This window comes from Salvia miltiorrhiza, chromosome 8, assembly GCF_028751815.1.
Source record: "Salvia miltiorrhiza cultivar Shanhuang (shh) chromosome 8, IMPLAD_Smil_shh, whole genome shotgun sequence".
Classification (NCBI taxonomy): Eukaryota; Viridiplantae; Streptophyta; class Magnoliopsida; order Lamiales; family Lamiaceae; genus Salvia; species Salvia miltiorrhiza.
The window spans coordinates 6,479,125-6,501,922 of NC_080394.1; the positions used below are offsets into that span (position 1 = coordinate 6,479,125).

The 22,798-nt window shown below is 36.3% G+C and overlaps 5 protein-coding genes and 1 non-coding gene across 6 annotated transcripts; 3 read left to right on the forward strand and 3 right to left on the reverse strand.

Moving 5' to 3' along the window:
* Window positions 1-341: 341 nt before the first annotated feature.
* On the forward strand, window positions 342-4,253 carry LOC131000460 (putative indole-3-acetic acid-amido synthetase GH3.9). Its single transcript, XM_057926376.1, has 4 exons — window positions 342-752; window positions 861-962; window positions 1,367-2,205; window positions 3,513-4,253. Exons 1-4 carry the CDS (start codon window positions 451-453, stop codon window positions 4,085-4,087), a joined length of 1,818 nt encoding a protein of 605 aa, XP_057782359.1. The 5' UTR covers window positions 342-450; the 3' UTR covers window positions 4,088-4,253.
* Window positions 4,254-9,867: 5,614 nt separating this feature from the next.
* On the reverse strand, window positions 9,868-11,135 carry LOC131000461 (heavy metal-associated isoprenylated plant protein 36-like). Its single transcript, XM_057926377.1, has 3 exons — window positions 10,948-11,135; window positions 10,798-10,873; window positions 9,868-10,700 (listed from the first exon to the last, which is right to left on the reverse strand). The coding sequence occupies exons 1-3, from the start codon at window positions 11,047-11,049 to the stop codon at window positions 10,060-10,062; spliced, it is 819 nt and encodes a 272-aa protein (XP_057782360.1). The 5' UTR covers window positions 11,050-11,135; the 3' UTR covers window positions 9,868-10,059.
* Window positions 11,136-12,076: 941 nt separating this feature from the next.
* TRNAG-CCC (transfer RNA glycine (anticodon CCC)) lies at window positions 12,077-12,147 on the forward strand. The gene has a single exon. It is a non-coding gene; the product is annotated as a tRNA-Gly (tRNA).
* Window positions 12,148-12,499: 352 nt separating this feature from the next.
* LOC131000462 (pentatricopeptide repeat-containing protein At5g66520-like) lies at window positions 12,500-14,282 on the forward strand. The gene has a single exon (XM_057926378.1). The coding sequence runs from the start codon at window positions 12,582-12,584 to the stop codon at window positions 13,986-13,988; it is 1,407 nt and encodes a 468-aa protein (XP_057782361.1). The 5' UTR covers window positions 12,500-12,581; the 3' UTR covers window positions 13,989-14,282.
* A 710-nt stretch (window positions 14,283-14,992) lies between these two features.
* Window positions 14,993-16,340, reverse strand: LOC131000463 (glutathione S-transferase PARB-like). Its single transcript, XM_057926379.1, has 3 exons — window positions 15,857-16,340; window positions 15,720-15,768; window positions 14,993-15,616 (listed from the first exon to the last, which is right to left on the reverse strand). Exons 1-3 carry the CDS (start codon window positions 16,001-16,003, stop codon window positions 15,168-15,170), a joined length of 645 nt encoding a protein of 214 aa, XP_057782362.1. The 5' UTR covers window positions 16,004-16,340; the 3' UTR covers window positions 14,993-15,167.
* A 2,716-nt stretch (window positions 16,341-19,056) lies between these two features.
* LOC131000465 (glutathione S-transferase-like) lies at window positions 19,057-20,330 on the reverse strand. The gene is made up of 3 exons (XM_057926380.1): window positions 19,907-20,330; window positions 19,776-19,824; window positions 19,057-19,695 (listed from the first exon to the last, which is right to left on the reverse strand). Exons 1-3 carry the CDS (start codon window positions 20,051-20,053, stop codon window positions 19,259-19,261), a joined length of 633 nt encoding a protein of 210 aa, XP_057782363.1. The 5' UTR covers window positions 20,054-20,330; the 3' UTR covers window positions 19,057-19,258.
* Window positions 20,331-22,798: the final 2,468 nt, after the last annotated feature.

Here is a 22,798-nt window from a genome sequence, read left to right on the forward strand (position 1 = left end):
TGAATTTTTTATTGATAAAAAAAAATAAAATAAATAAGTACCCTTTATCTTACATAAATTTTATGCAGAAATAAGAAACAAAATAAATTAAAATACTATCTAGATTGGAAGGATATTGTAGGTGGCTAGGCCTAGGCAAAGGCAAGTGGTGTGTGGAATACTGGAATCAATTGAAACGACAACGTGCAAACGGGAACCAATCATCATATTAAAAAAAAAAAAAAAAAAAAAAAAAAAAAAAAAAAAAAAAAACTAATCACTATTCTTATTACATTTTTATTTCTTCAACATGAATTCCACCTTATATATAGAACCATTGAGCCCTCAAACTATTCAACCCAACACAATTTTTTTCGAGCCATACCATACAAAATAGTCATCAATCCAAAAAGGGCAAAAAATAGCCTTCTTAATTATTTCCCTTTCTTTTTTCACAATAATATTTTTTAAATGGACGGCAAGAAATTGGAATACAAAGGCGACGAAGCACTGAATGAGCTGGAGAGGCTGACGACTAAAGCAGGTGAAGTTCAACAAGAAATTTTGAGGAAAATTTTGGAACAGAATTGTGATACAGAATACTTGAAAAAATATTTGGGAAACTCATCAATATCAGCAAAAAACGTGGTTCATTTTAAGAATCGTGTTCCTGCAATCTCGTACAAGGATATTCGTCCTTACATTGTGAGAATCGCTAATGGCGAAGACTCCACTCTAATCACTGCTCACCCCATAATCGAGATGCTTTGCAGGTAAATAAAATAAAATAAAATAAAATAAAATACAACTTCATTTTCTTGTTTATATATTTATCATTGAATTTGATGATCGTTGTCGTTGTCGTCGTTGTCGTTTTGCAGCTCCGGGACATCGGCCGGAGAGCCCAAGTTGATGCCGTCGATAGCGGAAGATCTCGATCGCCGCACTTTCGTCTACAATCTCATCATGCCTATTGTCAACCAGTTAAGATCGCGCTTAATTTCATTTCATACGTGTTCCTATTTTTTTTTTCTTTCTAAATGTTTGCTAGTACATTTTTTGTAATATGTACCATATGTGATTTTCATCAAGTACTATTGCATCATGGAGGTTCCAAAAATTAAAAGAATATTCAAGAATTAAATATTTAGGTTTGGTAGGGACTGATTGAGAAATTTATGTCATTGTCCTGCGTAGACCAGCTCAAGAATTTGATATATATATCTAACTAAAAAGGAGTACTAAAATAACAATCGTTTTTTTATTAGCTACCATAACGATATATGTCTTTAAATTAAGAAATCCCTAACTAATTTATCATCTAATAAGTTTGTTTCCTTGTTTTAAAGCTAAAATTCACAAGAATTGATTGTATATTTGACCACAGACATGTCTCGGGGCTGGACGAAGGCAAGGCCATGTACCTATACTTTGTGAAGGCCGAGATGTCGACGCCGTGCGGGCTGTCGGCCCGCACGGTGTTGACGAGCTACTACAAGAGCGCTCACTTCACGCGCCGCCCCCACGACCCCTACAACGACTTCACCAGCCCCGACGCCGCCATCCTCTGCCCCGACAGCAACCAGAGCATGTACTGCCAGCTACTCGCGGGGCTCGTCCACCGCCGCCGCGTCCTCCGCCTCGGCGCCGTCTTCGCCTCCGCCCTCCTCCGCGCCATCTCCTTCCTCGAGCGCCACTGGCGCGACCTCTGCCGCGACATCCGCGCCGGCGCCCTCGACGCCGCCGTCTCCGACGCGGCGTGCCGCGCCGCCACCCTGCGCCTCCTCGGCGCCCCCGACCCCCGCGCCGCCGACGAGATCGAGGGCATCTGCGGCGGCGCGGCGTCGTGGCGCGGCATCCTCTGCAAGCTCTGGCCCAACGCCAAGTTCATCGAGGCCGTGGTGACGGGGTCGATGTCGCAGTACGTGCCGGCTCTCCGGTATTACAGCGACGGCCGGCTGCCGTTGGTCTGCACGATGTATGCCTCGTCGGAATGCTACTTCGGAGTTAACATGAAGCCGCTGAGCGATCCGTCCGAGGTTTCCTTCACGCTGCTGCCCAACATGGGCTACTTCGAGTTCATCCCGCTCGGCGAGGACGGCGAGTTGTCCATAGATTTTGACGACGAAGACGACGAGGAGACGGCGCCGCCGCCAGTGGAGCTGGTGGAGCTCGTCGATGTTAAGCTTGGATGCTACTACGAGCTCGTCGTCACCACGTTTTCCGGTAACTATTTTTCTCCATTTAAAATTAATTAGTCACTAAATTCCTACTAATATATCCTAATAAAATAGACAAAGAATATGAAATTAATTTGAACGCTGATAATGTTAGACCAAACAAAGTTTCATTTCAGATAAAGAAATTGTGACATGGATATCGTATAATATTGCTTGTAATGGGATTGGATATACTTGTGCATGCGAGCATTCTCAATTATCGGTGTAACGATTTTGAATGTAAAAATTAAGTTATACTACCTCCGTCTCACTTCAATCGGCTCATTTTCCTTTTTAGGTAAAAAATTTGTACTTAATTGGTGTGAACCACGCCAATTTACTATATATCACTTTCCTACTAAAAAATAAGTTTTCTTAATCTCTGTGCCCAAAAGAAGTGAGCCTATTGGAGTGAGACGGAGGGAGTATATAAAATGTGTCATTATTTAAAATAAGATATTATTAGATTGAGATTCATATAAATGTGGCATTACTAAAAATTTATGAGATGTTTGTTGCTGAAAAGAACATATAGACCAATAAATATTACTAAACAAGTAAGTTGTAACAATGAGTAATGAGAAGAGTGGAAGATAGCAACTTGACACATTGAACCAACATGATCGATCGATTAGAATCATTAGATAATTCGTAGTACTAAGTACGGAAAGGTACAAATATTATGTAAAGTCAAATTGGTTGCTTTCTTTAGGGTAATCATTAAAGGATATAATACACACATTTTTATTTTGTCGTTGTCGCTACAATTTTATTTATTTATTTATACTTTTTATTAAAATATAAAATTCTTCAAATTTTCATTTTGCTTTTACTTATCCGCATATATTTTTAGAAGGACAAAAATTTGTATGAGTGTGTACAATGCATTCGTTCGAATTAAAAATTCAATTCGAATATAATTATTAATCTGAAATAACCTATTAATCATTATTAAAATTTATTAATGCATTGCATTACAATATACAATGTTAATGGTTTCTAAAATAAGTACTCCCTTCGTCTGAATTTAATAGATCATATGGTTTGGACACGGATGTTAAAAATTAATAATTTATATTAGAATAAAAGAGTGATAATTATGTGGGGATTACAATAATATTTTGTGTAGTATAAATAATGAGTTATGTTAGGATATTTGTTGTGTATCGATATTTTATTTTAATAATTGGTTTATTGAATTGGGACGGAGAGAATAATTTTCTAGCAATCAATAATTTTCTATAAAAAAAGAAGAATAATTTTCTTTAAAAAATAAAAATAAAAAAAATAAGCATGGGCGCATTATTATATCAGGGCTCTACCGGTATCGCATCGGCGACGTGCTGCAAGTGACCGGATTCCACAACGAGGCGCCGCAGTTCCGCTTCATCTGCCGCCGCAACGTCGTCCTCAGCATCGACAACGACAAGACGAACGAGGAGGATCTCCACCGCAGCATCACCGCCGCCGCCCGCCGCCTCCTGGAGCCCCGGCACGCCCTCCTCGTTGAGTACACCAGCTACGCCGACACCTCCTCCATCCCCGGCCACTACGTCATCTACTGGGAGATCAACGAGGACATCCACCCGCACGCGCCGCCGCTCCCCGCCAACGTCCTGGCGGAGTGCTGCATCGCCGTGGAGGAGGACCTCGACTACACCTACCGTCGGTGCCGGACGAACGACAAGTCGGTGGGCCCGCTGGAGATCAGGGTGGTGAAGCCGGGGACGTTCGAGAAGCTGATGGATCTGTTCATCGCGCAGGGCGGCGCGTCGATCAACCAGTACAAGACGCCGCGGTGCGTCAAGTCGAAGCCGGCGCTGAAGCTTCTGAATGCTAACGTGCGCGATTGCTATTTCAGTCCCAGAGATCCCGCCTGGAACGCTTGAAATTGGAGTGGACCAAGGAAATAAGATTTGCGAATTAGGGTTTTCTTAGTACTATTCTCTGGCCGTTGATGGCAGGCTTCTTTGCCACGTGTACATGATCTAGCGATCATGATCTTGTTGGGCACAATTTCGCATCGCAAGAAATAACAATTTTGATTTGTAGCTACTCTCTCTCTCTCTCTCTCACTACAGAATATATTGACTATTTATTCATTTATACAATGATTGAACTCCAAATAAAGAAATGAACTCAAAGAACTCTACTTAGAACTATTACGTACTCTCTATGTTCACAAAAATTATGTCATAATATTTTTTTTCAATCGTTCACAAAAATATGACATATTCATTTTTAGTACTAATAGAATTCATACCACTTCAAGCACATTTAAAATGGAACCTTCCTTCATTTATATTTTATTAAAATTCGTGTCAAAAATAATGTGGCGTATTTATCGTAGATGAGAAGAGTATAACTTTTATAATGTTTCTACGTTGGTGTCCATTAATTTGGGGTTCATCTTAAATCTATAATATTTTCTATGTACATGGGATTAATTTTCAAATTTAGTTACAAAATAACACGTGTTTTATAAATTAAGCACTAATATAGTATTAATCATTATGTTATATATATTGATATGTGACAGTTTTATATCTATCATGTAGTACGCGTAGAATCGTCAAATATATTAGTGTAATATATACATTTATTTTCAATGACAATTACAAATGATCATGCATTGTAATCTGCCAAGTATAATATTTTTATACGACAGTTATTACTTATTAGGCCGAGTATAGTATTTTTATCTCATTTAAATGTCCAATAAAAACCCGTATTTACGTCAAAAAAAAATTAATAAACCCGTATTATTTCCAGATCAAGCCCAAGTATGGATTGATCATGGAGGCCCACCTAATACTTTTAATTTTCTGTATTCTTATTTTTTATGTTTTATTTTTTTTGAGAAAATTATTTTCTATGTTTTGATTGTTCATGGTTTTGCTAATAACTAAATTTAAATCTTTTCGTAAATCAATAATTTGAGATAGTATGATTTTACATTTGGCCTATGTATATATGTATACAAAATGCGTGCGTATGTGTGCGTGAGAGAGAGAGGCCTCAACTAAGTACAGTACATAACTAAAGGAGCTTAAATATATGAGAAGCAGAAATACATCTTCAGTAAACTCTAGTATAGCACAATGATTTTCTTTGAATAACATTTTTTTTCTTCATATCACAAATAATTAAACATATACTACTATATTCTTCAAACCATACAACTATACATAATTTTTGTGAGTAATTATGTACACAAAATACTTGATTTGGGGTGTTATAATTGAATAATATATTCTATATTTCGTGCAAGGAAATTGAGAGGAACAGACACCAAGTGTGAAATTATTAATCATCACAAGCTTGATTAAATTAACCTTAACGAATAAGATGGGATATGATCAAGTATGGCTCCAAGAACCCAAGAACATTATGGTTCTAATGGGATCTTCAATCCCACATCGCTTGTTTCGTCTCTCAACCTCTCTACATACAGAGTTAATCCGACGACCGCTGAATCTCTGCCACCAACGACGCCGTCTCGATTCTTGAAAGATCGAGCTGTCTCCACACCAGTTTTGAGACTTCATCCTCAACTCCAAACACTAAACACTCACAGCCTAAGATATTGGAAGCTCTATTTGCTTTTAAACAACAAATTTATAGGAATTTTTTTGCTGAGAGAATAAAGGATATTGTGGCTACGTGAATGGAATAGGATATATTCTTATGCTAAATTGTGATGGACTTGTTGATCTGCTTATTGTGAGTTGATTATGTAGTTATATTCCTCTTGTCTCTTCAACTTGGTGGAATAACTATAGTGCCAAAGATATATTCTAAGGGGGTGTAAGTGAGGGATAACAAAAATTCCCTTTTTATTTTTCTTCATTTATTATAAAAGATGGAATAAGATGCTTTGTGGATTATATATGTCGGCTCTATTTAATTTGGTAGGAATAGATGGGGCATCAAAGATTATTGCTCTAGTTAAATCGGATATGATGTAAATCACAGCATATATATTCCCTCTTTCACAATGAAAATTGAGATATAAGATGAAAGCTAAATGAGTGATAAGAGCGAAAAGTCGAATGAGATGCTGATGCACACTTACTTGTACTAATACAAATTATACAATATGTCATTTATGATTTCGTTTATGGTTTTTTCCCCCTTCGATTTGGAGAGACATGCAACTATACATATATTTCAATTTTCAGCATCGGTAAAATTTAAAATTCATGATCTGTCTAGTTTATTATCCAACTACATGCAAGATGCAGCTACTATTTATGATTTGTATTTGTGGTATATAAATCTATTTTTTGAAAATAAAACATAAACTACCTTCTTTTCGATCTTCTTTACTGAACTCTCAAAGTTGGACCTATAAAAAACTTTTAAAACAGGAAAAACTCATAATTTGAGTTGGGGTGATTCCATAACATAACCTCATTTTACGCTTTATAGCCCCTTATCTAAAATAATAATTAAAATTTATTATTTTATCCTATACTTCCTAGCCTCCAAATTAAATTAAATTTGCAATAAATTAACAATATCATTTAAATAAATATGAAAAAATAAACGTGTATACCTTTCAATCGTAATCTGAAAATATTTATAACCCTCTAACATAATATATTTATATGAGATTTTTCTTGCTTTGTTACGATTAACTTGTATATCTCCACAATAAACATCTCAAATATACTGCAATCAAATCCCCACAAATCTGCAATCTCAACATACATAGGACCTCTTACTTCTGGTTACATACCATTGCTTTTTTTTTTTTGACTTGGGGGAGTTGGGGAGGGAGAGCAGTGGGGTTTGAATCCGGAACCTCACTGTTCACACACAGGAGGTCGCACTGCTTGGTGTCTGCTTTGGAGCCATATAGGTCGGAGCCATGTGCGAAATGAGCAATCACCTTTTGAGCCGGTGCAACATTTTCACCTCAATTCACTATCTAACTCGTTATTGCAAGCAGCTTGCTAAAGATCAATAGTCTCTAAATTCTTCATCGACTCTCGCATCTTTCCATTGCATAAAATTGATGATGGTGTGTTGAAAGTAATTTGCAGAGATATAGATTAATTTACAAAGATTTGATTGGTGACATTTTTCGATGTTTAGTATATTAATTATTGAGGGCAATGCTTTATAGAGTAAACTAATAAATTTATATTTATTTATTTACTATTATTATTATATAGAGTGTTATAAAGAGTAATATAAATATATAATCTTCCCTTGAGATGTCCTATCACATAATTATAATGCAGTTTAAAATTTTGGGCTTTGGTATTGAAGTCCATTAGGCCTCTGTCAACAAATCCCGAGGAAGTCAGAGATACAGGAACTTCAGGAAGGTTCGAGAAGAGGCCTGCTAGTCATTGGGCCTCAACTTTTTTCTTTATTTATATTATCACAGTATCATGAAAGTTGCGGATAATAGAAGTCCGAGGATCCCATTTACCTTGGCCTACCTCATTCATTTTATTCTATAGAGTAAATTTATAAAGCTAAATAATAATAATAATAATAATAATAATAATAATATTTCATGAAACTGTGAAAAAGAGTTGAGTGACAGCTGTTTTCAGATGCCAGCTCTTAATTTGTGAACAAAAAATATAGTAGTACCTTATTTGTGGATTCCATAACCAAATTGTCCAGTTTATTGATACTTTAACTAAATAGTCTATAGAGTAAATTTATTACATTGAACTTTATTACGTGAAATAAAGGGGTTATTGTCAGAAAATACATGTAGTTTGTCAATTTTCTGATTTATAACATGACTTTTATAATTTGACCAGAAAATACATCAATTTTCAATTAATCGCAATTATAACATGACTTTATAGTCTGACAAGAAAATTCACCAAGTTTCAATTTATTCTCAATTATAACATGACCTTATCAAGATTATTTTTCATCATAGATGTATTAATATTTATTTTATTTATATTAAATTATTATGTATAAAAAATTGTTAATTAATTGATTAATTTTTATAAAAATTAAGTTAGATGATTAATTATTTCATAATATATATATATATATATATATATATATATATCAAGATATTATATTGATGGTTTAAAAATACATATATACATATATATATATATGTATATCTACATTTTCAACACACAAATGCACATATATATATATATATATATATATATTTGATTTTAATATTCCATTAATATATTACATATATAATAAGTATTTATTTATTTAAATTATGAAATTATAAAATATTAGGACCAATAAATAATTTAGGTACATATATAATAGAAACTATGTTAAAAAGTAAATAATATTATATATTATTTACATATAGATGTATATTTATCAAATATATATGTGTGTATATATATATATATAGTATATTGTGAGATGAAAAGAAAATTAAAAATATTTAATGTATTAAACTTTGATATTATTATACTAAATTAATTACAAGGTCATGTTATAATTGAGAATAAATTGAAACTTGGTGTATTTTCTTGTCAGACTATAAAGTCATGTTATAATTGCGATTAAATTGAAAATTGATGTATTTTCTGGTCAAATTATAAAGTCATGTTATAAACCAGAAAATTGACAAACTACATGTATTTTTCGGCAATAACCCCTGAAATAAAGTTGCCATATAATGAAGATTATTTCCAGTGATTATACTAAAGTATACTCACACAACTGAAAATTTAAAAATGATATATGCATATTACTTTAGGAAAAAGATAATTTCAATATCGCTCAGTTTGGGATTGACTGTCTATTGCTATCCAACTCACGCACGTACACACACTCACACTCACGCAGAATCTTTTATTAGAAAAATTCTGAGAATGTGCCTGTGGATAAAGGAAGCAGTGAATAATCTTATACCAAAAGTAAATTAAATATTCCCAATAGATAAAGCTGAAACTGGCCATTCACCCTCTTATCTCTCTTTTTCCTTCATAATTCAATGATCTTAGCTTTCTCTCTCTCTCCACATTTTGATAACATAATTGAATGGACCACTCAAATGCAAACTTTGAAGCCCTCATCTCTTCAAAGCAAGATTCTCAACATCACTGCACATATACATCTATATATATGGCTCTTTTTTTCTTTTTCTTTTTTATAATTCATGAGTTAAAAGCAATTAAAATGCTTTTATCAAGATTTAGATTTAATATATTACTTCCTCCTTCTCACTTCAAATAACCCAATTTCTATTTTGGGTTGTCCCACTTCAGATGATCCAATCCAAATTTAAAAATAAAATTAGGCATTTAACACTACTTTTTGGGCTGTCCCACCACCATTTTACACATTTATCACATATTTTTTGATCTCCAGTAAATGTCTCATAAATGGATGATTTTAGGTCTGGAGATGTTATACGCATGCACATAGTACTTTTCTGCAATCTAAAGTGGATGTCTACACAAACTTCTGTTCAACCTGAAAACTTTCAATATATATTATCTGCAATTCTGCATGCACACCAAATCGTTCAAAGCTATAAAGATATTAAAAGTGAAAGGTGTCAACAAAAGAAAGATTTCTCTTTCCCGGAAAGAAATAAAATAACTTTTGTCTTTTGTGTGTGTGTGTGAGAGAGAGAGGGGGGGGATTTTTCAGGTCCCAAGTAGCATACATGCATATGTGAACATACTATAATAAAGAAAAACAAGGAGTATTAAAGAAAAACGAAGGAGTATTAAGTAGTTGATTTGTAAGAGAGTTGCTCAAACTATATATAGCTTACTCTTTATACACATACTCTCTATTACACATATGCAAAAGGGCTTAACTAGAGTAACTTCACGAATTAATTAACTATATTAATTAGACATTCACCTTAATTTCCCCAACAACGGTGAAAATAGAATCACGTGATGGAGCAACCCGTCTCATCATGATTAAAATCTATAATGGAATCAGACGATAGATTTGTAGGATAAGACTCATATGCATAAGAATACATAGGCAACGTATAATACGAATTAGCCATACTCGCATTTGGTGGCGCACTGTTGTAGCTCATCCCATACTCCGCCGCAGGATAGTAGAACTGCGGATAACTGAACACTTGCTGACGTGGACAACTCTCATTCGCCTGATCAACGGGCCCACCACTGGCTGCAGCCGGCGGAGGCCATCCACTGCCACCAGGTGCCGGTGCTGGTGCAGGTGCAGGTGCACCGCCGGCATTGCCCTTCTTCTTTTTCTTCTTCTTCTTCTTCTTACCTCCGCCGCCGCCACCCTGAGCTGCGGCAACCTGCCCGTCGCCCTTCTCCTCCGCGTGATCCTCACCGGAAGAGTCGCAGCCGTTTTTCGGGCCGTCTGCTAGATCTACTCTCTTCTCGCCGCTGTCGCCGGCGGCGGCGTCGCCATCTTTTGACTGTTTTTCCGACCAAAGCTCGGCATTTTTTCCCGATCTGATGAGCTTCTTGATCAACGTCCCAGATTCGACGTTGCCCGTTACCTCAACTCTGTGCTGTTTGGAATCTATCTCTATCTTATACACTCCTTATTCACATAATTGTTCAGTTTTTAGAAATGATATAGATGTATAAACAATAAACACTATTGAATGAGTTAAAATATAAAAAAATTGCATGCATACCTTCAATATTTTGAAGGACTTTCTTTACTTTCTTTTTGCATCCGCCACAATGAATTGACACTCTCAAGATCCATGTCTGCATAATTAGAAAGTATATAAATCCATCTACACATAATTTACTACATCGACAAATTTATATATACAGTATACCTTATAGGTGAGGGGTGGGGAGCCTTCGCCGGCGCCGGCGCCGGGGCCGGGGCCGCCATCGCCATCGCCACTGTCGCCGTCAGCATCTGGAGCTTTTTCCATGGAGCCTGCGCGTTAGTGAAAGCGGAGAAGAATAAGAGAGGAGAAACTAAAATGGAAGTTGTAGCCTACTCTAGTCTAGTATAAAAACAGCAGCAAAAAAAGAAAAAAGGGAAATGACTATTTCACCCTTGGTTGTGGAAGCCACATCAGACGACTTTGACATATCATCGGCCACGACGAGTGTCAAAAGTGGGATCTTAATTCAATTAACTATATTTATGTGAGAATACTATTTTGCTTAAAAAGAAATTACTTAAAGTTGGGACTTGGGACACAGATTAATTGCACGCGTGTATGGTTACACACATAATACATGTATAACAGTATAAGTCTAACATATTCTTCATAGTTAATTAGATCGAAAAAACGTTATTATATACAACTAATATGTGGCTAACCTTATGCAGAATAAAATTAAGTTATGAGCTGGATTGAAAATCAACTCTCATCTAAGCTGACTGTTTGTTGTTTTAATACTTGTCCAACAAAAAATTACGTAAATATCTAATATTTATAATGTCAAAAGATTAGATAAGTCATAAATAAAGGGAATGCAATAGATTAGACAAGTCATAATTAAATAAAAGGAATGCAATCAAAGATTAGGAAAGCTGAAAACGACAAATTAAAAGGCATAAGAAACAACAATTTATCTTCCACATTAAGCAAGGTCGAGTAATATACTGAGGATGTGATGAAAAATCAGTACGTGACAACATTTGGCACTAGAGTAGCTCGTGCTTATAGTGATTGAATCTTGATTCATAATAGCTGCCATGCAATATAGGGGTGAGCAAAATCGGACCAAAACCGACGGATCGGATCGAACCGATCGATTTTTTCGATCCAGGTCGGTTTCGGTCCATGTATTGGTCCGGTCCAGTCCTATTTAATTGAAGGTGAATTGAGTTTGGGCACTAAAGTCCGAAAGTGTTGCATTAGACTTAACAGCAAAAGAACTAAAGTTAATAGTTAAATTTTAATTATTGCATATGTATATGGAAAATAACATACAGCATGTACCAAAGCGCATCTGGTGTAGTGGTATCATAGTACCCTCCCACGGTACTGACCAGGGTTCGATTCCCTGGATGCGCAGAATAATCATTTTTTTTTAATTCCTCTTTTTAAATAAAATACTACTAGTATAATTTATTTTTTGAATTTGTTCGATGTGAATGCGCACGATTCCCTAATAATTAGAGTTTATAATATATCTAAGACATTATTGACACCCTATTAGCCCCTTAATACTCTCTTCGTCCCACAAAGCATGACACAATTTCCTTTTTGGTCTGTCCCATTAAGCATGACACGTTTTTAAAAATAGCAAAAAATTTATCATTTATTCACATTTTCACCTACCACACTTAACACACAAAATACTAATAATTTTTTAATTCTCGTGCAAAAGAACTGTGTCATGCTTGTGGAACAGAGGGAGTATTTTTTTGTTATTTCTTCATGATTTCTTGCTTCTTGTTTGGCCCTTTGAAATTCGACTTTGAGCGGCAGCCCACAGTCATCCACGAATGGCAGAAATTCTCAATTCTGCAGCTGCAAGAATCCTCCATTCCTTAACTACTCGCTGCAAAACTCCGCCGCACCTCTCCCAGATTCTAGCGCAGCTGGTCGTCCACAATCTCACCGCTAACACCACTGTCGCCGCCGCCTTCATCTCCTCCTGCCGCTCACTCAACCTCCTCACCTCCGCCGCCTTCCCCCTCTTCATAAACAACCACACCAGGCCCCACACCTTCGTCTGCAACACTCTTCTCAGAGCCTTCTCTCATTCCAATGCTCCTCACACTTCTCCAATTATCTACTCCCACATGCACACCAACTTCATACGCGCGAATCACTACACTTTCCCTTTCGTGCTGAAAGCCGCCGCAGATTTGAAGTTGATTAAAGGAGGGGCAGCGGTGCATGGACAGATTATCAGATTAGGTTTTCTGAGTGATCTGTACGTTGGGAATTCTTTGTTGAATTTGTACGCTGCGGGTGGAGATATGGCGCTTTGTCGAAAAGTGTTCGATGAAATGCCTGTGAGAGATGTGGTGTCGTGGACTGTCGTGATCTCGGGGTTTAAGGATTATGGGAGGTTTAATGATGCGTTGTTAGCATTTGAGACGATGAGAAGCGAAGGCGTGATGCCTAACCAGGTGACTGCGGTGAATGCCTTGGCTGCCTGCGCAGGCTTTGGGGCGTTGCATACGGGCGTGTGGATCCACGATTACGTGAAAAGGCACGAGTGGGAATTGGATGTTATTCTTGGTACTTCATTGATTGAGATGTATGGGAGATGCGGGAGGATTGAGGAAGGGTTGCGCATTTTCGAGGAGATGAGTGAGAAGAATGTATTCACTTGGAATGCTGTTATCAGAGGGCAAGCGCTGTCCAATAATGGGAAAGAAGCATTGTGGTGGTTCTTGAAAATGGAAGGCGAAGGGATTCAACCTAATGCTGCTACTTTAACTACAGTGCTTAGTGCTTGTGTAAATATAGGAGATGTGGATATGGGGCGACGTATATTTTCTTCGTTAGTTGATGGGAAGTATGGAGTTCCACCTAGTGTGGAGCACTATAGCTGTATGGTTAATCTGTTGGCGCGTGGTAAGTTTTTGAATGAGGCGTGTAGGTTGATGTATGAGATGCCGTTTGAACCTTCTGTGAGTACTTGGGGAGCTCTGGCTGATGGCTGCAGAGCTCATGGTGCCTTTGAGTTGGCTGAATTTTCTGCATGGAAACTCGTGGAGTTGCAACCTGAGTGCAGTGCGTATTATGTTGCGTTGTCTAATTTGTATGCAGAGAAGGGGAGATGGAATGATGTGATGAAAGTGCGAGAGTTGATGGCTGATAGAGGACTTAAGAAGGATATGGGCAGCAGCACGGTCAAAATTCAGGATTCGAAGCATCCCCTTGAGTTGGCAGCCTGATGTTTTGCTTCAACACTGTTTTCTGGTAAGGAGGAACGCTGCAGCTACATTGTAAATATGATTGCTAGGTTATGTTCTTTAGTCGTGTTGAGGCATTGATTCTAGATTATGAATTCTTGAATACTTTAGTGTAGTGAATATCTTAAAAATGAAGCTTCTACATTGATTTTTTCCATAGAAATCCTTCAACCACTTTAGGATTCATCTCTTGTATCCTTTGCAAATTCATATAGTTATTCACAGTTGCTCCATGTAGTAAATCAATCAATCAATCAATCTTATGAATTGTGATCTAGTAGAAGAGATTCTCGAGTTATTCATAACATGAAACTCTCAACTTCCCCTGTGTGTAAAATTTTATGAATTGGATGACATTGTAGAAACCATGCCCACACTTATTAAAAACAATAACTAGAGATTAAGTTCTGTATATGTACATTAGTACATATCACCCAACTTTTGTCCAAACATATATATATATATATATATATATATATATATATATATATATTTTTGATCGGGCAAAGTCATGTTAGATGTTAGTAGTTAGTTCCCCATCCACTCTAAGAACCACCTTATCTCTCCATTCACCAAATCCACCTTATATCTCCAATCTCCAATTCGCTCCCAAGAGGGATCGAACCCGGGTCACTTCACTTAAGTGAGGACCTGGTGGCCAGTGGGCTAAGCCCCCTGGTTTGTCCAAACATATATATTACCTACATATTATGTTGTATTTTAATTGTGTAGTAATGTAGTATATTTAATTAGGTAAGTGTGGATGAGATTCTTGATTTAGATGTAATGTCTTCCCTTATCAATATTTGTTGGGAAAAATAACTCCAATTTCACTGTTTACTGATTTTAATTCTTTGATTTGGTTGATTTTTGTTCCCTTGCAATGTTTTAGAATATTTCAAACTGTTATGATAAAGGTATGCTAAAAGAAACAGGTCTTTATGATCTGAGCTCTCAAAATCAGGCATATATCTATACTTAGCAAATAAGCAGCAAAATATAGAGTTCTTTTTCTTTCTTGTGGTCCTTTGGAACATGGAAAGCTGAGATTTAGATTATTGAGTTCCATGACTCGTTGACACACTTTTTCCAAATTTTCTGATTTAAGATATTCAACAGGAAAGGAGAAACTGATATTACGAAAATGAAGACCCTTGGAGCTCACTGGTTGTTATGCGTGGCAACAACCTTTTGCCAAGCTGGCCTTGCCATGATATCCGCAATCCAAGCACTCACATGAGGGCGTGAAACAAAGATAGCTCTAATTCGTGAGGCCATCAAGAAGTGCAGTGTCGGGAGATGATGGAGATCTGCTAGAGTGAAGCAGTCACCACCCAAGTACTTGGACTGCACCAGACGATCTTCATACACATCAAGAACCTTAGCCAGCTCGACTTCTTGCTCTAGGACAACGGCATCATCTGTACTCATCCCCAATAATGGTTTAACACCAAGTTCCCAGGTTAGCTTGAAGGCTATAGGTTCATATCTCTGACTCTCCACCTCCGACCAAACAAAGGCGGTTGCCATCTTTCTTTGATCCTTGCATATGAACTCAGTCCCACTGTCGGCATAGGTATGTGCTATGTATTGATTTATGGCCCTAGATTCTGCATTGCAAGTTATTACAGAGTTTGATATGTTGTTGAAATCGACATTTCTCTTACGTGAAGTATTTATGATCCTCAGATTCAAGAAAAGCAAGAGTTTTACCAAAGAGCTTGAGGTCTCCATCTTCAAAGGCTGGGACTTGCCCATAGGGCTGCAAAAGGTTTGTATAGCTTTCCATTAATGACGTTTAACATTTTTCGGGTTCTGAGAAATGACATTTAGAGTTTAGTTCTGCTTACATTGAGAGAGATGAAGGGCTCCTTCTTGTGCTCACCAGTGCTCATGTTAACCGGGACGAACTCGTAGTCGAGCCCTTTCTCGTTGAGGCAAGCTAGAACTCTTAGTGTTGCGGTTGAGTTGAGGTGGCCATGGACCTTGATTGCCATTTTTGGAGAAGAGGTAATTAAAGAAGGATTAGAGGAAAATGAATGATAAGTTTCTTGTTGAGCTATGGAAATGGAGGAGTGGAGCTGGTATTTATATTAATATATCTTGTTTGAAAACAATGGTACTGATAAGTGAAAATTTCATATTTGCTAAATTAAACCAATGTATTTGGAGAATAAATATATATTCAGCTTTTCGAAATTGTGGATCTCAAGTTTGGTTGTTCCTAGATTTGATTTTCCTGTGTCTATTTACTTAGTGAGGCAGAGAAAGCGACTGAAATTATTAGTAAAAGTTGGCTGAAATTTTGGTAGTTTGAAAATCTTGTATTGTATCTAAGTATGTACACGTGTGTAATTCTTAGTGTTTATTGTATGTTAATTTCTCTGGGTTGGTTGGTTTCAGATTGCAGTTTATCCAACTGCGGAAAAGTTTGTTGGTTGACGTGATTCGCATCAAGATTTTATGCATAAACATGATCTTGAATTTCATGCATCCTCCTAACCACTTAGTTACTATTATTCTCACCCACTTGCATTATTTATTAAAAATAAGAAAATTGCGTTAAGGTTCCGAAACTTTTTTTCTTTTATTTTGTTTTCAAACAAAGAACCCATTAAAAACAAAATTCAAAAGTTACAAGAATATAATAACATAAAATTGTTCAAGGATTTTGTGAGTCATGGTCGCATCCCGAACTCTGCCAACATTTTAATCTGAAATTCAGGAAAAGCATGGTCTATTATTTCATGTAGTTATTAATGATCAATTAAAATGTAATACTCTCTCCGTCCACGAATTCACTTTATATCCTATTTTTCGAAAATAATATCACCCTTCAAATTCTCATTTATTTACACATACTGTCACTAATGGACTCAAATAAATCCACAGTCACTAACTATCATTATTTTTTTGTTTAATTTTTAGGACTCCTCCATTTATCAAATATACAACTAATTTTCTTAAAACTCGTGTCCACTCCACCTGAAAACTGAATTTGTGAATGCAAAGAGTATTTATTTATATATTTATTTTTCTATTTCCCTTATCCTATTATGTGTGCGACATATATTTCGACATGAGGCATGTTTCAATACTACCTACGAAAATGAAAAAATCTCTTGATACAAAAAAATACTTCTTCCCTTCACCATAATGTGATGTTTTTGTCATTTTTGCCCACAATGAATGTGATTTTTCATTTTAGGACAATACCCTTTTACTTTATCTCATTCGCACAAAATCTATAAATTTCACAAACTATTTATTTATTACCTTATAAATCAAATTCAATGGGACCTTTTCTTTGCTTTATACACATTTTTAATATTTTTTGAAAACTCGTGGCCATCCATCCACACCACACTTCCGTGGATGGAGGAGGGAGTATTACCTACTATAGATATTAATTGAGTCGGGCCAGTTGGGCCCAAACCGAATATGAATGGATCCAGGCGCAGAGCACGAACGTACAAATTAATTTATATAGGTCCAGCCCGACGCACCACAGCCCAGGCCCTTCTCATGCCTATTTAATTTAAAATATTCTTATCGGAATAAAATCCTACCGAATTTTAGTTGGCAAGTCAAGATGGGCTTTAATCATATTGAAATTCAGCGTATCACACTTATGTCCTATTTTGTGTTTCACTTTTAATTTTTTTTATTTTTTTTTCAGTTTTAATTTTATATGTTTTAGTTTAATTTTGTGATTATTAACTAGGGTGTATTCATCTAATTAGGGTATATAATTATTTTTTATTATTTAATTTTACTTTTTTTAGCTAATAATATATATATATATATGTATTTATTTATTTTAATTTATTGAAATATAATTAAGTATAATTCATAGTATTATTATAAATTTTAATTTTATAAAAAATATTATTAAAATAATAAATATTAGAATATAAGATAGTAACACAAATAAAATTATGAGATATTGGATCTGGTCCCGACGAAGAATCCGCGTGGGCATGAGATGGTTGCTTAGGCATCTCTGCTTCTTGGGTCTTCACAACATCATCTGACATCTCTATGCATTCCCAAAAGGGCCTCCATTCAAAATCTGTTTCATTTTCTTATCTCTCATTGTTTCTACCGAAATAGATTGGTCTTTTTGAGCAATGAAATCGAGAATTGCTTCTTACTACTAGTATATAAATAATAAATTCACTTGACAATTGCTTTTTTTTTTTTTTATAAATTACATAAGTAAATAAAGAAAATTTTAAAGATCGCGCGATTGAATCCGAATCTCGGGTCTTGAACATTAATCTCCCAATACACGCATACACCCGAGAATTGCTTTTTATTACTAGAATTGTTTGAATGACCTTCAAAGATGTATATTTTTCATTTTTTGACACTATCTCACCATAATTTTTATTTTGTATATTCATTTTCTCAACTTATTCACAACTTTACCACAAATTCATTATTTATATTACCACTATCATAATATTACGATAAAAATGAGTTTTTTTTCTCCATTCATAATATATTTAGCTAACATTTATTATAAATCGCGCTCTCAAAAGTAATACACACTGCTAAGAAATTGAGCAAATATTTTTTTTTTATAAAAATTACTAGTATTTTTCGCGTACAAATTATCAATACGATTATTTTAACACATTTAACCCAATAATTATCCCAAAACATCTTTTTGTGGGTGCATTTTCTCTTTTGAGCAAGTTGGGCGATATTCATTTTTGGACAAAACTTAGTGGAGCCATGATTCGTGGGCCTCGTGGCGATTTATATATTGTTACACGTTTAAAGATTGAGGAAATATTATAGGTGTAAATTTCTACAAAATAATTTGGTATTACGTCCCTATCTGCATCAATATATAATAATCCAAGGCGCATCTTTCCGAACAATTTGAATCACATATATGTATCAATAATAATGTGAAATTTTAAATATTTTCTTTGTATGTTTACTAAAACCAACCCGTGGTCCAATTACCAACTAGTACAATACAATCCTACTAATAATGAAACAATTACTGGGTTATTCTTTTTTTGAGAGAACTACTGGGTTATTCTAAAATACTAAATTTCAATATTCCAAATTTCCACTCATTATTCCACATTTAAATTTGATAACAGGAAAATAAGAAATGAAGTGTGGTTATGATCTCCACGACTTCACCCAAACGCACACAAAACAAAAACCAGCTCAACAAAGGCAGAAAAGAAAAAAAAAAAGAAAAAAAAAAAGATAAGATGGCAGAGCAGAAATTAAGCTCCAATAACCTTGAGCCAAGCGGGGCGGGCCACGAGCGCGGCGGCCCAGGCGGCGACGCAGGGCCGCGCGTCGAACAGCGCCTTGACCTTGGTGTTCATCAAGTTGGCGACGATCGGAATATGGTGCAGATCGGCCAAGGAGAAGTCGTCGCCGCCCAAATACTTGGACTTGGCCAAGCGAGCCTCGTACACGTCGAGAACTGCAGCTAACTGCGCCTGCAGCTGTTCCACGGCGCCCTCGTCCGTCGCCATCCCCTTCATCGGCTTCACCAGAATCTCGAAGCTCAGCTTCTGCCCCGCCGCGTCGAATCTCAGAGATTCCACTTCCAACCAAACTCCGATGACTCCCATCTTCTTCGGATCCTCCGAGATCAGCGGGGTACCCTTGTCGGCGTACGCGTGCGCGATGTATCTGGTTATGGCCCTCGATTCTACACTCCATTAACAAAAAGAAAATCAATCAATCTTTGTTTAGAGATATGTAATTAATGATGAATTCAAGAATCTTTACCGAAGAGCTTGAGATCGCCGTCTTCAAAACCCGGTACCTGCCCGAATGGCTGCAACGAACCACACATGATATATACTTGTCAGACTAGAGAGAGAGAGAGAGAGAGAGAGAGGAGAGATGAGGTTAATTACGTTGAGTGAGAGGAAGGAGTCCTTCTTGTGCTGGCCGGTTGATAAATCGACGAGCACGAATTCGTAATCGAGCTGTTTCTCCTCTAAGCAGAGAAGAACTCTTTTTGCTGCCGGAGAAACGGGGGAGCCGTGGACCTTGATCGCCATTAATTCAGCAGAGATTAAATTAATTTGTTGAGTGAAGATGAGTTTGAGGGGCACTTCATAAATAGATGGACTAGTAATTTATAACAGTGAGATCTCAATCATTCATTTATTTATTTTACTGAATTTTAGTGGAACTTTGTGTGTGACATACTGACATGTTACAGTTTAAAATAATACTACTAGTATTAAAGTCTCAATCATGTGAAAGGGTAGTTGAAGTTTTACATGTTCAAATTGGAAAATTTGGCAAGTGGCAACAACCGTGTTGTCACCACGGAAAATAATGCACCATATTTGTAGCTTTGGACTTTCTAGCTACTACCAAAATGATATCATTAATTGCGTGTTTTGTCATTGTATTTGTAATCTATTATATAATAGGATTAAGCCTTAAATTATGTGGCATATCTAAAATCTCACCATTTCAAAATTTACCATATATAATCTTCATCATTTATTAATTAATTAACTATTACATTCTATATAAAGATTCATTAATCGTAATAAATATAATTAATATTATATATATATATATAATATTAACATTACATATAATCTAAATTAATAAATTTTATTATTTATTTTTTCTAGATAATAATTAGATTTACATGTCTGATAAGAAAAAAATTATAATCTATATACGATAAATTATTTTAATTGAATGTAAGTGATTAGATATATATTTGTTATTAATTTTATATTTCTCAATAGCGTACATATTATATGTATATGCTACAATATATTATATTGTATGAATATATATATATATATATAATATTTATATTCTTAATTTTCAATAAAATTAATTTTAAATTAAGTTTGAATTGAGACATGCACATATATGTAAATTATAAACGGGTCCGGTCATTGATTTACATGTTTGCATAATAAGGCACAAATTCTATAAACTGATTACTTTAAAACAAAATCTTATTTTATGTCTATCAAAATAATTAAAATTTTATTTTTATTTTTTATAAAATAAATCCATACATTTTATTTATATAGGGAAGAAAAATATATTTTTCATTTCTGCAAACTTTATTTGTTTCTGTTCGTCCATTACTACAATAATAATAATAATAATAATAATAATAATAATAATAATAATAATAATAATAATAATAATAATAATCTATAATACGATTAGGCCTTAGCCTACGTGGCATGCCTCAAATTCTTTCTTTTCAATCTCAATCTCCAACGTGGCATTTGAGAATCCAATCTATATATTCTCATTCTCACTTTTAAAACAAAAGTCACGCCTCCCTCTTCCTCTCCCCATCGTCGCCGTCCCTGAATACGGTCGGCGTCGTCTCCCCCTTCACTGTCTCTCTTCTCTCGATCATTTTCTCTCTCTAAAGTCGATTGCACACTCAAATCAAGCCCTAATTCTCCCCTTAAACTACCCGCCTCTCTCTCCCTCTAAATTCAGGCGTCGCCGCCGTCCTAAGGGCGGCGTTGCTCCGCCTCATCTCCGACTCTCTCTTCCATTCCTTAATTAGTTCGATTTTGTTTCCACTTCTTAAACCCATGAGAATTCTCCATTCGAAGCAATTAATACAAGAGCCCTAAGATTTCTTTTTCCTATAACCCGTTGTCGTTCCTTCTTCTAGACTCCGGCGAAATAGTCGTCGTTGAGCTTGCGGTAGGTCCGCCGCCGAGTCACCGCTGAGCCCTGGAGTTCGTCCACCGTGTCGTCGACCCCCACCCCACCGACGACTTCTCTGTTTTGATACCTCCATTTCCTGATCTGCCGTGATTCTTCCTACACACCTATGGTAAATATTAAATTAGTTTCCTAATTTAATAACGTGTTTCACTATTTTAAATATAGAATGATTATTATTTTAGAAAGAACAAATTTTGGAAAGAATTTTGGCATCTGCTATCAAGTGTGTTGTGATTGTTGCATGGAAGCAATATGATTTATCAACTCTGATGATGGGTGAAATATGCAAGGTCCTAAGATCAGGACACGTGGCTTTGCTTGGAATACCAAAGATGAGCAGCAAAGAGCAAAGAAGCTGTGAGAAATAGGCAGAGGAAAAAGTCCAAAGCAGAGCTTACCAGAGCAGAGTTGGCAGAGCAAAGCTTCCAGAACAGAGCTGCCAGAGCAGAGCTAACCAGAGCAGAGGGCCAGCGTCAAGTTGCCAGAGCAGAGATGCCAGAGCCAGAGCTAACCAGAGCAGAGCTTCCAGAGCAGAATTGCCAGAGCAGAGCTTCCAGAGCAAAGCTGCCAGAGCCAGAGCTAACCAGAGCAGAGCTTCCAGAGCAGAGGGCCAGAGCAGAGCTGCCAGAGCTAAGTCATTAAAGTTAGAGCCAGAGCCAAGTCGCCAGATCCAGAGTCAGAGCTAAGTCGTTAGAGTCAGAGCCAGAGCCAAATCGCCAGATCCAGAGTCAGAGCTAAGCTATTGGAGCCAGAGCGTGGAGCCACACGCTAGAGACAATTCGCCAGAAGGCGGAGCTACTTAGCAGAGCGGAGCCAAAGAGTAGAAGTTTGCCCCAAGGAAGGAAATACAGAGCTACTAGACAGAGCGGGATGATGAGGACAAAATCCAGCTCTATAATTAGGGGACAACGACCTGACAAGTTATAATCTAATAATAGCCTTAAACCAGGGGGCTTAACCCACTGGCCACCGAGTCCTCACTTAAGTGAAGTGACCCGGGTTCGTTCCCTCTTGGGAGCGAATTGGAGATTGGAGATATAAGGTGGATTTTGGTGAATGGAGAGATAAGGTGG